Source organism: Candidozyma auris, chromosome 3 (assembly GCF_003013715.1).
Source record: "Candidozyma auris chromosome 3, complete sequence".
Taxonomy (NCBI): Eukaryota; Fungi; Ascomycota; class Pichiomycetes; order Serinales; family Metschnikowiaceae; genus Candidozyma; species Candidozyma auris.
The window spans coordinates 1,699,764-1,716,567 of NC_072814.1; the positions used below are offsets into that span (position 1 = coordinate 1,699,764).

At 46.0% G+C, this 16,804-nt stretch overlaps 7 protein-coding genes across 7 annotated transcripts; 5 read left to right on the top strand and 2 right to left on the bottom strand. All coding sequences in view use genetic code 12, as the record gives it.

Annotated features, from left to right (window-relative positions):
* Nucleotides 1–525: 525 nt before the first annotated feature.
* MRPL6 (mitochondrial 54S ribosomal protein uL6m) lies at nt 526–1,197 on the top strand (the record flags this gene model as incomplete). Its single annotated transcript, XM_029032765.1, has 1 exon — nt 526–1,197. One exon carries the CDS (start codon nt 526–528, stop codon nt 1,195–1,197), a length of 672 nt encoding a protein of 223 aa, XP_028893080.1.
* Nucleotides 1,198–1,402: 205 nt separating this feature from the next.
* Nucleotides 1,403–2,254, top strand: CJI96_0003401 (mitochondrial 54S ribosomal protein uL3m; the record flags this gene model as incomplete). Its single annotated transcript, XM_029032764.2, has 1 exon — nt 1,403–2,254. One exon carries the CDS (start codon nt 1,403–1,405, stop codon nt 2,252–2,254), a length of 852 nt encoding a protein of 283 aa, XP_028893079.2.
* Nucleotides 2,255–3,190: 936 nt separating this feature from the next.
* CJI96_0003402 (trans-hexaprenyltranstransferase) lies at nt 3,191–4,657 on the bottom strand (the record flags this gene model as incomplete). The annotated part of the gene is made up of 1 exon (XM_029032763.2): nt 3,191–4,657. One exon carries the CDS (start codon nt 4,655–4,657, stop codon nt 3,191–3,193), a length of 1,467 nt encoding a protein of 488 aa, XP_028893078.2.
* Nucleotides 4,658–5,004: 347 nt separating this feature from the next.
* NTH1 (alpha,alpha-trehalase NTH1) lies at nt 5,005–7,464 on the bottom strand (the record flags this gene model as incomplete). Its single annotated transcript, XM_029032762.2, has 1 exon — nt 5,005–7,464. The coding sequence occupies one exon, from the start codon at nt 7,462–7,464 to the stop codon at nt 5,005–5,007; it is 2,460 nt and encodes an 819-aa protein (XP_028893077.2).
* Nucleotides 7,465–10,524: 3,060 nt separating this feature from the next.
* MDH1 (malate dehydrogenase) lies at nt 10,525–11,532 on the top strand (the record flags this gene model as incomplete). Its single annotated transcript, XM_029032761.2, has 1 exon — nt 10,525–11,532. The coding sequence occupies one exon, from the start codon at nt 10,525–10,527 to the stop codon at nt 11,530–11,532; it is 1,008 nt and encodes a 335-aa protein (XP_028893076.2).
* Nucleotides 11,533–11,991: 459 nt separating this feature from the next.
* On the top strand, nt 11,992–15,234 carry CRM1 (exportin CRM1; the record flags this gene model as incomplete). The annotated part of the gene is made up of 1 exon (XM_029032760.2): nt 11,992–15,234. One exon carries the CDS (start codon nt 11,992–11,994, stop codon nt 15,232–15,234), a length of 3,243 nt encoding a protein of 1,080 aa, XP_028893075.2.
* A 219-nt stretch (nt 15,235–15,453) lies between these two features.
* On the top strand, nt 15,454–16,077 carry YRB1 (Ran GTPase-binding protein YRB1; the record flags this gene model as incomplete). The annotated part of the gene is made up of 1 exon (XM_029032759.2): nt 15,454–16,077. The coding sequence occupies one exon, from the start codon at nt 15,454–15,456 to the stop codon at nt 16,075–16,077; it is 624 nt and encodes a 207-aa protein (XP_028893074.1).
* Nucleotides 16,078–16,804: the final 727 nt, after the last annotated feature.

Sequence of the window (16,804 nt, forward strand, 5' to 3'; positions counted from 1 at the left end):
GTCTTTTTAGCTGGATCACGGCAATCATTTTCATAGATCATCTGTTTCCAACCCCCTTATTGCAACCTTAAGTAGAAAAATCGTTAATCTCCACTCGCAACTATGTAGAGCATCCACATCTCAGAACATTGAGGTGAATTCCCGACATGGCTAAGGTTCTATACAAAATAGATTGCTTGATATAACATAGTATTGTTTAAGTGTATCAGGAAAGCTCTACTGTCACATTTGAATCGTTTTCCGTCACTTTGAGTTAACAGTTCCTATTCTTTGCTCTTTCGCAGCCATTTCATCAGTGCGATCAACTCCAATCAAGAAGAAGCCACACAATCAAGTATACAGCCGTATCACCAGAAGGCACGTAAATTTCGCCAACGTTGTTTCCTCCAACCTATCTTCTCCTTTCATGATCAAAAAGACCGAAAGGGTAGACCGAAGTATTGATTGTGTCCTGCGTACAACGCCCGACTCCATACATAAAAAAATTTACCAAATCTCAACCAACCTTATAAAAATCCTCCTGCGATGATAAGAAACGGGTGGACCTTGTTGGGCCGAAGCATAAGAAACTTCTCCTCCACGAGGCCAGCGCTCTCGTTTATAGGCGGCTCGCCCGTCCGTTTGGCCGAGGGTGTGGAGGTTTCGATGGAGAAGATCCCACCAGAGTTTTGCAGGTCGTTCGTTAAGGGTAAGCAGAAGTTCATGCTAGATCAGAATATCGTGGTCAGAGGTCCAAAAGGCAAATTGAAGACCTTAGTGCCCAGTTTTGTGAAAATCGACCAGAAGGACGACTTGATTACCGTTCTGGTGGACAACCCAGACGACAAGATACAGAGATCCATGTGGGGCACTCTGAGAGCGATTCTTCACAATAACGTCATTGGCACATCTGAAGGTCACTTGGCCATCGTCAAGTTCGTTGGCGTTGGTTACAGAGCGCTTTTAGAGGAAGAAAACGGTACACAAGTCATAGGTTTGAAGGTTGGGTATCCATACACGCCGAAGTACAAGGTGCCGAGCGATTTGAAGGCATCTTTGCCTTCACCTGCCCGTCTTTTAATCGAAGGCATTGACAAGCAACAAGTGAAGTTGTTTGCTGCTAGAATTAGAGAATTTAAGAAGCCTGAGCCATACAAGGGTAAGGGTCTCTATGTTGACGATGAGACGATCAGACTTAAGCAGAAGAAAATCAAATAAGCGCTGAGTCCACTTCATGTATATACAATAGCATACGAGGAAATAGAGGTCCTGAAAACGGCCTTTTATGTGAGTTTGATGTTGTAGATAATTGTTCAGGCCATACTATAGGTCGTGTGAGAACCCTATATGGTGCTGAAAATTTTGGTGAGACTCAGTATTCTACAACCTCATACCTAAGTCACACATTGAAATAAAGCACACAATGAGTGGCCTTCTATGGGAGTTCGTCTCGAAAAGAGCTCCATCCTCGTTGAGGTCCATACTGGCCACGAGAGGGGTGGCACAAATCACCTCTGTTCATGCGGTTCCTCATGTGAGAACACCTCCAACGAGGATCAACCACTGCTTGGAGGCTGCGAACGAGAGAAAAATGCTCTTGGAAAGACCAGGCATGCTAGGCATTAAAAGAGGCATGATTTCGTGGTTCACGAAATCCGGGTTGCAGCACGCCGCTACTGTTATCGAAATCGACTCGTGCGAGGTCATAGCCAACAAGACCATGAGCAAAGACGGCTACTCGTCTGTTCTCTTAGGGCAAAAGGACAAAATCAAAAATGTTACAGCGCACGAAATCAGAATCTGCAATGAGGCCGGCGTGACTACAAAAGCCAACTACGGAGAATTCAGAGTGAGAGGAGATGAGGGGCTTATTGAGCCTGGTGTCGAGATCACGGCTGACTACTTTGCTGTGGGTCAGCTCGTAGACGTCAAGTCCACTACCAAAGGTAAAGGATTTGCTGGTGTCATGAAAAGACACGGGTTTAAGGGTCTTCCAGCCACACACGGTGTCTCGCTAGCCCACAGATCTGCTGGTTCCATGGGACCTACGCAAGACCCCGGTCGTGTTTTGCCAGGCAAGAAGATGGCAGGTCGCATGGGAGGCAAGAGCTGTGTGTCACAGAATCTTGAGGTTTTGCATGCTGACGGCGAAAACGGCATCTTGGTGGTGAAGGGCCAGGTCCCAGGCGCCAACGGAAGCTTTGTCAAAATTGCCGACGCTAAAAAAGTGTACGGGCAATCGTTGCTTCGTTTGAGACAAAAGGAGAGCTTGTGAGAGATGTAACTGTAAATAGCATAGAATATCAGTCGGGTTCAAAGGCACCGGATCGGCAACGGGCCAGTTGATGTAGTTTGGCAATACCGCATTGCATGTGTGGTTACTTTGGTACTACTTTCCATACCTGGTACCACTTTCTGATGAGATGGCTGACCTCAGACATAGCACCAGAAAGTGAAAGCCAATCAAAAGTTGATTTAGCTCGTAAGAAGGTTCCAAAAAATAAAAGTACGCCATTAGCAGAGACAATTCCCGGATGGCTCTGGTAAAAGGCAAGAACCATGTACGATTTCGAAATTGATCTCCTGGCGACAACCTTCAAAATTCGCTTGTGCGGTTCGCCGCCTTATATAGGGCGACTACCTCAGGCCGGGTAACTCAATCACGTGAGAATTCTTCGCCAGAATTCAACCGACGACGACTTTAATATAAATATGTCATATATTGTGAAATTCCGTTGATTATTGTTCTAATCAGGTACTTTTTATCACAATGACGTGATTCATCGAAACAAATATGAACTGCAAAGTCATTTGTTTATCACAATGATAGTACTGACATAGTGATTTCGAACCTTATATGGGTTTTCAGAAAGAAAAAAAAAATTTAACAATAACCACAAAGGCGGAAATGAAGATGGAGCATTCAATTGTAGCGTTTGTCACTCCATTAGCGGTAAGATCGGGAGTTCTATGAATCTAGATTAACATGATGTTGCGCAGTCGATCTAGACGATTTTCGCAGCCAATTAGAGATGGATCACATCATGAGAATTTCATCAAATTGATGTGAATTTTAAAAATCGATTTTACGTTTTCTTTAAGATTCTCTTTTTCTTGTTCTTCGTCCGCTGATTTCTCATCAACGCCCAGTCACAATGTCTTCCCTACTCCCTATTCTAATATGAGTCTGTCTATATGCTATGTACAATGCTTATTTTGTTCTAGTCAACACGGAATTGGTTAAGAACTCCAAAGCGCTTCTCGCGTCGGACTCTGGAAGCTGTCTGAGGTTTTTGAGTGCCCGCATGCAATAGTCCTCAGCCATGGCACGAGTTTTCTCCACTCCGTTGTACTTGTCTACCGCTCTGCGGGCAATGTCCACGTCACCTGGCTCGCTAAATTTTCTACCAATGAGCTCATCGAGATTTGGTTCTTCTCTCCAGGCAAACAAGATAGGTGCAGTGGCCAACCCTAACTTGAGGTCAGCCTGACTGGGCTTTCCAATAGCACTGTTGCTCGAGGTGTAATCCAACATATCGTCAACGATCTGAAAACACAAGCCCAAGTTGCGTCCGTACTCGTAGCAGTGTTCAATGATATTATCTTGAGCACCACTCAATACGGCAGCAGCTCTCGACAGCTTCGACATCAACGATGCTGTTTTGAGGTACGTCTTATGCAAGTAGTATTCAAACGCAGCATCGACATTGACGTTGTGGTCAACCTCTTTGGGTTTATCCACGCGATAGTTGTGCTGCTTTACAGGCACTTTGCCTGTAGGTTTTGGAATGTCCTTGATTTCGCCGTCGTTGTTGATGGTGGACTCATCGTTGCTGATGACGGTATTCTTCAACTGCATGAACTCACCCTCCACCAAATTGGCAATTGTCGTCGACAACAATTCAATCACTTCCGGGTTACGCAACCTGGCGATGGCCACAGAAGCTCTTCCCAAAAGAAAGTCGCCAGCCAAAACTGCCATTTTGTTAGTGAAGGCGATATTCCCACTAGGACGGCCCCGGCGAGCATCGGCAAAATCTATAACATCATCGTGTAGCAACGAGGCCGTGTGTATCATCTCCACAATCTCCGCCAACCTTCTCTGTTTGGGCAAAATGCCATTGGCAGCATCCATCTGAGGAAGCTCATCCATGGGTTTCAGCAAAGGATCCAAAATCACCTTTGGGTTGATCCCGTGCAAAACCGCCAAGGGAGATATCGACTTGTTTACGGAATTTCCAGCAACGACCGTGCCCTGCGGCGTTCCAGGATACACCAGCTGCTCAGTCACGTCTTGGCTATCGATTTTGATTCTGTTTCTCTCTTCCAAAGGTATTTTCAGCAATGCTTTTGAAAGAAGAAGCACCACGAGCGGACGAACGTTCTTGCCCTCTGCCTCGAAGTAATAACTTGAAACCCGATTTAACGTGGAATGGCCCGAACCAATTAAACTGGCTATCAGCTTCGCTAACGACGACATTTCATGGCTCACGATGGAAAAAGGATCGTTGAACAGTTTTGATTTAGACGGCTGGACCAACTTTTCGGCTGCCTCGACAGCGGTATTAAACGTGTTTGGAGCCAGGGAATTGTGTCTTTTAGCTCTTTCGAGACAGGCAAGGTTGGCAAAGTGTGCTCTTTTGCTTGACCTGAAAACCAGGGCTTTTATTAATGACATGGCAATTTTGAAAGTGTATAAAGAAATCTATTGTCTGTTTCCTTGGGAAATGTGCGTTGTAGAAACTCTGAAAAGCCAAAGCAAAGATATACTGGTTTGTTCGTTGTAACGGTCTTGATTAAAGGCACTAATGTCCAATTTTTGTGGTGCACGGGTTTTTCGCTATTGGTTGCAAACGACGAGCTACCTGGTGTGCAATGATGTAATTGTATAAGCGAGGCAGGAAAGTGCACGTCGAGAAAATGAAGGTATTGCAAAAACATGCTCTTAAAAATTATATTCTATGATTCAGGCTTTATATTTATGCTGGAGGGTGCTATATGGCCACTGGCTCAAGGTCAGTGTCCTCATGTGTAAAGCTCCTTCTGGGACTCATTCATGTTCTTCAAGAACACATCTGGAGGGATCAATGCACCGAGACTTCTCTGGGCTTGCAAGTTCAAATAAGTGAGTCCAACAAGGTAACTGGCATTAACCCAGCCGAAACCCTCAGTAGCTACGCCCTTGAAGTCAGCGCCTTGGTTGCCATATTCGGCGTTCACTCTGTGAGGTACCGCACCAGAAAGAACATTATACTTCTCAACAACGACACCATTGTAGTCCACAAACGCTCTCGTCATCATGTAGAGCCATCTGTAGGCCAAGCGTCTGGCTGCACCGTTGTAGTTGTAATTTGTTAAGCCGATCCACGCCAACATCTGTTGCGGCGCCCAACCATAAGGGTAGTCCCACTGACGCGATGGTCTCAGAATACTCACCTCGCCACGAGAACGTAATGTTCCAGACACAAGTCCTCCGTCTTCTTCGAATTTGCGAAGTGAGTCACGCACAAGCTTGTCGGCCTGATCTTCGGTGGCAGCACCAGCGTATAATGGCCAGAAACAGGTGGCCGACTCGTACTTGCTCTGTTTCTGTTCCTTGATGTGGTAGTCGTAGAAGATGAAGTCTTCCTCGTTCCACAAGTACTCTGTCATTCTCTTCTGTCGAAGCTCGGCTTTTTTGCGCCATTCAGCTGGCGTGTTCGTATGGCCAGTGCGAGGGTCGAACAATTCCCCACCGAAATGCTTCTCTATAATCGAGGCAATGTCAACCTCGTACTTGTATATCAATGAATTCAAATCGACGGTTGCCAAGTATGCAGCTTTGCCTTCCAAACGGTATGAGGTGTCGTGCCCGGATTCTCTAACAGCTCTATCGTGTAAGAAATACTCGTCCAAGTCTGGTTCATGAACTTGCTTCGCATTGTACATTTCAATGAACTCGGGCTGAGTAACATTGTGCTTCTTCAAGTATGGTGCGAGAATAGCATTAAAATGGGACGCCTCAGTCTCAGGAGGAATACCTTCACCGTCAGGGTGGTAACAGGAAAGGCCTGTGCGTTCGTCAAGACGAGGCTTGCATACCCACACTGTATCATACTCCTTGATGGCAGCAAGAGTGGATCTCTTTAAGAAGTCGAGGGCGTCATCCTGGCTGTTGGGGTTGAGCTCTAAAGTTTTCTCAAACACTCGCAAAGCCATGTCAGTCAAAAATGGAGGCTGCGAACGGCCCAAGTAATATGATCTATTGGCGTTTAAGATCTTGTTGTAGTGCTTGATCTCGTAGATGAAGTTTTCAGTCATACCACGGGACAACTGCAAATTCTTCTGGTCCTCGGGGGTGGCATCAAGAAGAAGCCCAAGAACAATCATGTACGAGTCCCAGCCGTAAAGCTCGTTGAATCTGCCACCAGGAACAACGTAGGGTTCGTTTTGAAGATCACCATCGGGGCCAGGTTTAGCTTCAAGCGCCAAAAGCCCTGGCTTCTTGTTGATCGACTTGATAAAAGCAGCGTCTATTTTCTCAGGAAGGTACTGAACATCCAATGTGATTTCAGGATTCTCCTTCTTGATGGAGCTAAAATACTCGTACTGGTCAGGTCTGTCATGAGGAATGTACAAGCGCACAGACTCGGCGTTCTTGACGAGCTCCCCCTTCTCGTTAATGTACTCCTCCACGATCTTGGTATCACGAGCCATTTCTACGATATTCTCTCTGGTGATCTTTCTGGTGAGGGCTCTCCAGAACTGGGTGGTGATGAGTCTCTTCATTCTTCTCACCGGGTTTTCGCAGAGCCTTTGTTCATCCAAAATCATCTGGTTTCTGCCAAATCGTTTGGCAATGGTGAGCTCCTGCAAGAGGTTCAGAAGCTGGTAGGTGCCTCTCACGGCGAATTGGTTGTAGCCGTTGGAGTTGGCAGTTCCCAAGTTCAACACCTTGGGCCCCGAATCCTCGATAGTGATCTGGAAATTGTGGTCCGTGTCCTCGTTCTGCAAAAGCTCCTTGAGCGTCATGTCAATGTCGTTGATGTAGAACTTCTTGGGGGCCAAGATCGACAGGTCTAATGAAGCTCTTCTTTGGGAGATGGGTCTTGGAGCCTGGATCTCCACGGGCTTCGTGGTGCCTCCCAACGAGTCCGTACTTGTCACATCGTGATATATGGGCACAATGGACCCTCTTCTAAGGCTGTCCACTTGAGCAGAAGGAGGGACATGGCCGTCTTCAACCTCAGGGGTGGGGGATGTGGCCAGCGACGTGGAGGAGCCCTGGTTGGACGCATCGTCCACGGACTCAGTCGACATCAGAGGAGACATCAAGGTGTTTAAGCGAGTGGTCTTTGCCTCAAACACCGAAAACGTTCTGACCCTGCCGAACTTCAGGTCCTTCGATGCCTTTGCGGGGTTGGTGGTAGAGCCATAGTAATTTTCTGGAACGTCGAACGGGTCATCGTCTGACGACTGGGACGATCTTCTAAACGGGTTGTTCATGGACACTGTAGGGAGTCTAGGAGAAAAATAGCAGAAAAAGATGTGCAGACGGTAAAGCGTACAAGGTGAACGATGGCCCGCGATATATATGCTGGGGAAGGTGACCTTGATATGGCACGCCGGCAGGCGAAAAAGCACCTTGCACCTTGTTTTCGCACCCACCTCAGGCAGGCAGCAGGCAGTCCCAGAGGTGCTTAGGAAGAAGTGTACGGTCCAATGAAGTTGACCAAGGGCTTCAGGAAAATTGGATAAAAGATTTCAGAGGTACAATATATAGGCTTCTGATTACGAATATGAAATTGGTTTCTTAGAAATCCTCAATACGTGGCCAAAGAGCCGCCCTTTCTCGGGCTCGTAGTGGGCCTCGTAAGGGCTGCGGCGGTCGCAATGTCTCAAAAACTGGCGACCGGCGGCGCCTTGGCGAGGGAACAATCGCCCTAGAGGGCGGGAAAAACAGGCCCGCAAGTCGCTCTCTCGACGCTCGTCGTGCTGCTTTTGCCTGAGTTCTTGTCTGTCATCGCGTTTTTTGGGCGAACATGGCTCGCTTTTCTGTCCCAGCCTGAAACTGGCCCATGGAGAATCTATGAGGAGATTCAGGTACGGGAAGCTGTTTACTTTCTGTGTTGAGGACGTGTGACTGAGTCAATTGCAATTGCTTGCGTTTGGCGTCTTTTCTTTTCTTTTCTTTTTTTTTGTCTCTTTTTTTTATCGTCATCGCTTGTTTTGTTTTGTTCCTTTTCGGCGCCCCGCTTTTCTTCTTCCACCTTGTCTTCGCTGTGAAGCCCCGCAGCCGTTTCTTTTCGCCTGCCGCACCCTCCACCTCCAGTTTCTTTTTGCACCCACCGTGAACGTGCAATTGGTCCAGTGACTACGGCTACTTACGGGGGCCCATTATTGTAATTGAATTCGAGACGAAAGATGACTCATATGTGGGACTTCGGGTAAGACTTTTGCCTTCTCTTTGACTGATATTTCTAGTGGAGCTTCTAGCACACCCCGCGGAAGCCTGTTAGTTAGCTTATAGGGTTGACGACGTTTCATAGTATGGATCAGATGCTCGATGGATATTCTAGGGCTTATTTCTATTAGCATCACCCACAGAGCAGGTGGAATTTATTGGAATTTGCTTAATTCTGATGAAATGGAAATTAAAGAAGCGAAGGTTATGCTCTCTTCTTTGAATTGTCACGGAGAGATCCTGTTACTTCCTTCATCTCCAGAAAGCCCCGGAACATTAATATGATGTATCATATGCTACCGCCTTCTGCTTCTTGAAGCTAGATTCTTAGGTCTGATGTCTTTTTAAAAAGGGCATGGCTTGTGGATGATTCTCTTCCATCACGTCAGTTCCTCTGCCCTTTATGGTGCTACCTTACCACAACATCAAATCACCTCGAGAAATCGATAACGTCTGTGCTAAGCATGGAACATCTTTAGTTCTTTGCTATGAAAATAGTTCCGGAATACCTTCGTTTTCGTTGCCATTTAATTGAGGTCTAAAAGTCCTCAGATTGTTTCCTTAAAAGAGGTTAGGTCGCCTGAGCTTTTTTTTTGACCCATCAAACTTGATCTCATATGATCTCCAACGGGTCAAACAGATTCCACTTAGTTGCACTCATGGCACAGTAGAACAACATCGTCAAGTAGCTGCACCAAACACTTACCCTCGTTCAGTTCTCAGCCACCTTGTGCCCGCCCTACCGCCTTGTAGAACCCTGCTACGGTAAGTACTCTGACGAATACAAACATTCACTTTCTCTAAGGTCCAGAGGTGATACGAGCCCGATAATTGCACATGTGGCACTGAGGAACTTGTCCCCTCTATTACAAAGTGCCCAGCGGCTTGAGTTGTCTTCTCATCAGCAGGTTATTAAAATCTCTATTCAAAAAAAAAAAAAATCGCCTCAATTCCAATCTATGTTTGCTTATAGGCAATAAAGCTCCAGATAATTTTATTGAAAAGGATCATTTCTGACTCGACATAAACCGATGAAGTGTAACATATCGTTCTAAGTCTGGTACCTTTCTCTAGACATGATTTGCTCATGATGACATTGCTGTAGAAGCAGAGACTTGAGTGGCCTTATTTTCTTAATCAATTCCCAAAAGATGACGTGCTTGACCTAAGCGGATTTGAGAGTAACACCAGCGTGCTTGAGGTGGGCTATAAAGTTGGACTGAATGTATCTTATGCTACGGCAGAATAAAGAGTGTAGGATGTGACAATACGAGCCAAAGGTGGCCCTTTTTTACGAACATATCATAAAAAGTTAGATAGCTTCTTCTACACTGTGTCAATGTGTCAATTGGCTGAGCTCGCTGATCAATGGCTGCGAAACTTGCTGCTCACTGTGACACCCTCACGATAAGGACTCTGGTCAGTCTTGAACAAATTCTCACATCGCAGCATAATTTGAATTCATGAACTAAAGCTGCAGGATCAACTGCTTCTGTGAAGCCCGTAAATATGCATTTCTTTGATTCCACTTTAGCATGCTCCGAAATTGCACCCCTTAGTGTAACTGCTGCAAGTGGCTGGAAACATTGTACAAAAACCCACCTAAGTTCACAAGTTGACTCCTCTGACTCCTCAGCCAACAAATTTCACAAACTACACTGACTTTCTTTCTTCGTTTCTTGAAAGCTCCTCATCACTGCCCTTTTCTTCGCTAACTGTACAAAGGGACCCCCGCACTGGAGGTAGGCCAATCAAGGGAGGTGCTAATAGCGTCGTGGGGCTCGGAGTTTGGAGGGTCTTGCCGCTAGTGCTAGCATTAAGCAGCAACATAGCTAGCTTCATCGAAGTGGAAGCAGTGGCTGCAAAAGCACCTTCAACATGCCCAGAGACTTTGTGTTCCCGGTCTCTCCCGGGACATATCCCCCAGAACCCTGCCCCAGGTTTTTTCCTCGGGCCCGGGCACCCGGAGGTTTGTTGCCCCATGTGCATCTTTCGCGGGTTCCCCAGTTTTCTATATAAGGATGCGATCCCCTTGAAAAAGTGCTCTAGAAACAACTTACTGGTTTTCCCACTTTCTTGTTTTTATTTATATCACTATCATCATGGTCAAGGTTACTGTTTGCGGTGCTGCCGGAGGAATTGGTCAGCCATTGTCGCTCCTTTTGAAGCTCAATCCCCAGGTGACTGAATTGTCCCTTTTCGACGTTGTCAACGTTCCTGGTGTGGGCGCTGACTTGTCTCACATCAACACGGATGCTGCTACCAAGGCGTTCTTGCCTTCTTCGAAGGAGGACAAGACTGCGTTGGCTGAGTCTCTCAAGGGCGCTGATCTCGTCATCATCCCTGCTGGTGTGCCCAGAAAGCCCGGTATGACCAGAGACGACTTGTTCAACATCAACGCCTCTATTGTGAAGGGCTTGGCCGAAGGTATTGCTGAGAATGCTCCAAAGGCATTTGTGTTGATCATCTCTAACCCAGTCAACTCCACCGTACCAATTGTCGCCGAGACTTTGAAGGCTAAGGGCGTGTTTGACCCTGCCCGTCTTTTTGGTGTCACCACCTTGGACATTGTGCGTGCCAACACCTTTATTTCTCAGCTCTACCCCTCTGAGACCAAGCCTACTGACTTTGAGATCAGAGTTGTCGGTGGCCACTCCGGTGAGACCATTGTGCCTTTGTACTCTTTGGGCGCCAAGGCTCACTTTGACAAGTTGTCTGCTGAGCAGAAGAAGGAATTGATCCACCGTGTGCAGTTTGGTGGTGACGAGGTTGTCAAGGCAAAGGATGGTGCGGGCTCTGCCACTTTGTCTATGGCCTACGCTGGATACCGTTTGGCCGAGTCTCTTTTGAAGGCTGCCGCTGGTGAGGATGTCACTGAGTGTACTTTCTTGTACTTGGATTCCTCCATCAAGGGCGCATCCGAGGCTAAGAAGTTGGTCAACAACTTGGACTTCTTCTCTCTCCCAGTCAAGTTGAGCAAGAACGGTATTGCCGCCGTGGAGTACGATGTGTTGGAGAGGGCCTCTGCCGACGAGAAGAAGTTGTTGGAAGTTGCCATTGACCAGTTGTCCAAGAACATTGAGAAAGGTGTCGCTTTTGCCACCAAATAAACTACAAAATAAAGGTAAATAAAAATTGCCCACTGCCCACTGCAAGAACAACACGTTCTCTTACCTGTAGAACCTCTCTGCATTCGCACCGAGTGCAGAGCTATCAATACTCAACAGTATCTGTCCCCTTCTACGGTGCTCTGGTGAGCGCACGACTTCTCTGTTCGTTTTCAGTACATGTTTCCATAAGCGAAGACCACCAAACTTTGAGAACCGACATTACCCCCATTTTCGAATTACGCCCATTTGGCCAATTGTGTTAAATAAAGTATGTATTTAGTGAATTGCCACTTGAATTCTTTCGCTTTTGCCTCCTCCACCACCTGACGCTCCCATCCAATTGCGAAGCTTTGCTTACCTGTATCAGGTTACATCAATGGCAAACAAATCCACAACAAGTCCCTCAAACTCGTCTCACGTATACTAACTCCAGCTTGCAAAATCCAATAAACATCTAACATGGAGGGTATCCTTGACTTCTCCAGAGAACTTGATCTCGACTTGTTCGACAAGGTCGTGGAGACTTTCTACAAGTCGGGCCCCGATCAACGGCAAGCACAGCTTGTACTCAACCAGTTCCAGGAACACCCAGACTCGTGGAAGCGAGCAGACGCCATTCTCTCTCTGTCTAAAAACCCTCAAGCGAAATACATTGCCTTGTCGTGCTTGAATAAGCTCATTCAATACAGATGGAAGACGATCCCAGAGACCGAGAGAGTCGGGATCAGAAACTTCATTGTGGACATGATCATTGCATTATGTGACGATGAACAGCTTTTCAAAACAGAGAGGGCGCTTATCAACAAGATAGACTTGACTTTGGTGTCGGTCTTAAAGCAGGAGTGGCCACACAACTGGCCGCAGTTTATTCCTGAAATCGTCAAGAGTTCGAGATCCTCGTTCAATGTGTGTGAAAACAACATGATCATCTTGAAATTGATGAGTGAGGAAGTCTTCGACTTTTCCCAGGATTCCATGACCCAAGCTAAGGCGAACAATTTGAAATTGAGCTTGAAGGCAGAGTTTGAGCAGATATTTAAGTTGTGTTACGAGATATTAGATAAGACAAACAAGGTTTCGTTGATTGTTGCTACCTTGAGTGCCCTTTTAAGGTATATTCATTGGATCCCCTTGAATTACATTTTCGAGACTGATCTCTTGCACTTGTTGACGTCTAAGTTCTTGGCACCAGCAGATACGAGGGCCATCACCCTCAAATGTTTGACTGAAGTATCCAGTTTAGTGTCACCTTCAAACGAGGAGAAGTTTGTTGCTTTTTTCCAGAGCGCCATGGAAAAGATCGTCACCATTGTACCCTTAAACTCTGGTACAAGCCTCAAGCAGTCCTATCAAGTAGCAAACTCCGATGACCAGTCCTTTTTGCAAGATTTGGTAATGTTTTTGTGTACATTTTTGCACAGCCATCTTCTGGCGTTGGAGCTGGCCGAGGGGTTGAAAGACTTGCTTCTTGTGTCCTTAGAATACCTCATCGAACTCTCGAGAATCGAAGAGCGTGAATTGTTCAAGACTTGTTTAGACTTCTGGACGGGCTTCGTGCAAGGCTTATTCGAAGAAATTCAGAACTTGCCAGCAAACGAATTGAGCCCATTGATGCAGCTTTCCTACGGCTCCTCGTTACGTCCATCTTCAAACGGAGCTCCAGATCCCGCCATCTTGGCTAAGTTCCCTTTGAGGCAACATAAATATGCCAGCATTCTCTCCAAGTTAAGACTTGTCATCATAGAAAACATGGTCAGACCAGAGGAAGTGTTGATTGTGGAAAACGATGAAGGTGAGATTGTGAGAGAGTTCGTCAAGGAAAGTGACACCATTCAATTGTACAAGTCCATGAGAGAAGTTCTTGTGTACTTGACGCATTCTGATGTCGTTGACACCCAGAATATCATGGAGGAAAAGCTTGCAAGACAAATAGATGAGAGTGAATGGTCATGGCAAAACATCAATACTTTATGTTGGGCCATTGGTTCTATATCAGGTACAATGAACGAAGATATGGAAAAGCGTTTCCTTGTTACCGTTATCAAGGACTTGTTGTCGCTCACTGACTTGAAGAGAGGAAAGGACAACAAGGCGGTTGTTGCCTCGAACATTATGTACATTGTCGGCCAATACCCAAGGTTCTTGAAGGCTCACTGGAAGTTCTTGAAGACCGTCGTCAACAAGTTGTTCGAATTTATGCACGAATCCCATGAGGGTGTGCAAGACATGGCATGTGATACCTTCATCAAGATCACCACAAAATGTAAAAGGCACTTTGTTGTGACGCAACCTGGTGAAACCGAGCCATTCATCATCGAGATCATTCGCAATATTCAATCCATAACGGAGGATTTACTGCCTCAACAAGTCCACACATTTTATGAGGCCTGTGGTATTATTGTCAGTGCACAGACTCAAAAAGATTCCCGTGATAAGCTTTTAGGCGACTTGATGTCGTTGCCTAATGTTGCATGGAAGGCGATTGTCGAGAGGGCAGCTCAAGACTCGACATTATTGGTTGACAGCGAAACCGTTAAAATCATTGCCAATATCATCAAGACTAACGTGGCTGTCTGTAAGGCTATGGGCCCCGGGTTTTACTCGCAGCTCGGTTTGATGTACGTCGATATGTTGTCATTATACAAGGCTGTGAGTGAGATGATCTCCAACCTAGTCGCTTCGGAAGGCGTCATTGCAACTAAGACGCCTAAGGTAAGAGGCTTGAGAACGATCAAGAAGGAGATCCTTAAGATGATTGAGACCTATATCAACCAAGCAGACAACCTGGACGAGATTGTGCGTGATCTTTCGCAGCCATTATTTTCCGCTGTTTTGGCTGATTACAAAAGCAACGTTCCAGACGCTCGTGATGCTGAAGTTTTGAACTGTATGACTGCTGTGGTTTCAAAGGTCGGTCATATGATACCTCAAGGTGTCTTCCTTATACTTCAGAATGTCTTCGAATGTACCCTTGACATGATCAAGAATGACTTTGTTGAATACCCCGAGCATAGAGTTGAATTTTACAAGTTGTTGAAGGAGATCAACAGCAAGTGTTTCGAGGCATTGTTGCAGCTCTCGGGTGAGGCATTCCAGCTCTTGATTAACGCATCGCTCTGGGCGTTGAGGCATAATGTGAGAGATGTAGAGGAGAATGGATTGTCCTTGACAATCGAGCTTATCGGAAATGTTGAGAAACTCGGTACCACGCCATTCACAAAAGTATTTTATGAAAACTTCTACTTCCAGATCTTGTCCGATACCTTCTATGTGTTGACGCAACCTGATCATAAGTCGGGCTTTAACTACCAAGCACAACTTCTTGCACAGCTACTCCATCTTGTTGAGGATGGCATAATCAAAGACCCATTGTATCCACCTGGACAAGCCTCTGAGGGAATGACCAACTCACAGTACCTCAAGGAGTACTTGGGCAACTCGTTGTCGTCCGCATTCGAAAACTTGCAAAGAGATCAATTGATCAATTTCTTGAATGTGTTGACTACCGTTTACAAAGATCTAGACAAATTCAAGGGTACATTGAGAGACTTCCTTGTTCAAATCAAGGAATTTGGCGGCGACGCTTCAGACTACCTTTATGCAGAGGACAAGGAGCTTGAGAAGCAGGAACAGAACAGACTCAAGAGAGAGAAGGATCTCAAAGTTGCTGGATTGATCAAGCCATCCGAGATGGATGACTAATGGGCATTTACTACACGACAAGAATACATCACGGGCCAGAGCTAGTGCCGTTTACAATTGATAATTTTACATCACGTAAGGAACAAAAGTGAAATTTAGATAGTGCTTGTCTCGACCACATGTAGAGTATGTCGTGCGCGCGACATTGGAAGGTGAAGGAAAAAGTTTCGATGCATCGATACATACAAACACGGATCTTCTTTTACTTATTTATAAATCATGTCCGCTGAAGACGCCAAGCCCAAAACCGAAGAGACCTCGGCCTCCTCTGGTGTGCCAACCTCGAACGTATTTTCGATGTTTGGTGCCAAGAAGGAAAAGAAGGAGGAGAAGGAAGAGCTGAAGGAAGAAGAAAAGAAGGAAGAGAAGAAGGAAGAAAAGAAGAAAGATGACGAAGATGGCGAAGGTGCTGACGAGGAAGAGGCTGACGTTCACTTCGAGCCTCTTGTACACTTGGAAAAGGTTGACGTGAAGACCAACGAAGAGGACGAGGACGTACTTTTCAAAGTGCGTGCTAAGTTGTTCAGATTTCACGCTGACACGAAAGAGTGGAAAGAAAGAGGCACCGGTGACGTGAAGTTCTTGAAGCACAAGACCACCGGTAAGACCAGAATTGTCATGAGAAGAGACAAGACATTGAAGATCTGTGCCAACCACTTGGTCCAGCCCGACTACGAATTGAAACCCAACATTGGCTCCGACAGATCGTGGGTGTACACGGTCGCTGCTGATGTTTCTGAGGGCGAGCCAGAGGCGCAGACGTTGGCCATCAGATTCGGCAACAAGGAGAACGCCGACAAGTTCAAGGAGCATTTCGACAAGGCGAAAGAGGAGGCCAAATGAGGAGTGGGAGTAAATTGTATAGAAATATCATGAGCCACGCGAAAAGGATAGTAGAGATCAGTGGGAAGGAAGGACTGATTGGGAGTATAAGTGTGTGATACAATAAGCACAGAGACGCGGTGAGGAGCACATTGGGGCAAGGGAAAATTTGAGGACCTCAATGGATATCAAATGATATTGTCAGCTTTTTGGTAGCCCGTTGTCAAATATGATAGCTGATTCAGTCAGTGTTTTGTCTTGAACGGCGGACGAGGTTCCTTTGGAGAGCGTAGGCTGTGGTGTTTGCAGCCATACTGTGGGAGGCGTAACGAGAACGCCAAAAAGGGCATGATATATTTTGAAAAACAAAAAAAATTAAAAGAAAAAGTAAAAAAAAAAAAAGTAGAGCAATAAAATCAAAAAGATCAAATACCGAATGAAGCACATTTTTAATTGCAAGCAATTGAATTCTCTGCTTACATCTATAATTGCGTCTCATTTTGCACCCAGGCTCGGGAACTGTCAAATAGCGTAACAATGGAGACTAGCGAAAACACACAAAAGTGACAAACTGCTTCAAAAATTGATTTCAGCCAAAGATGCACAATTACCCAATTCCTCGACTTCTCAAGACACAAATGTCGACGATTTTCACTACGGTTGTTCTATTATGGCCCAATTCAAGTGTGAACCCCGAGCCGTTGATTCTCGCTCTACACTATGAGGGCGCTCTATAGTGGGAACCGTT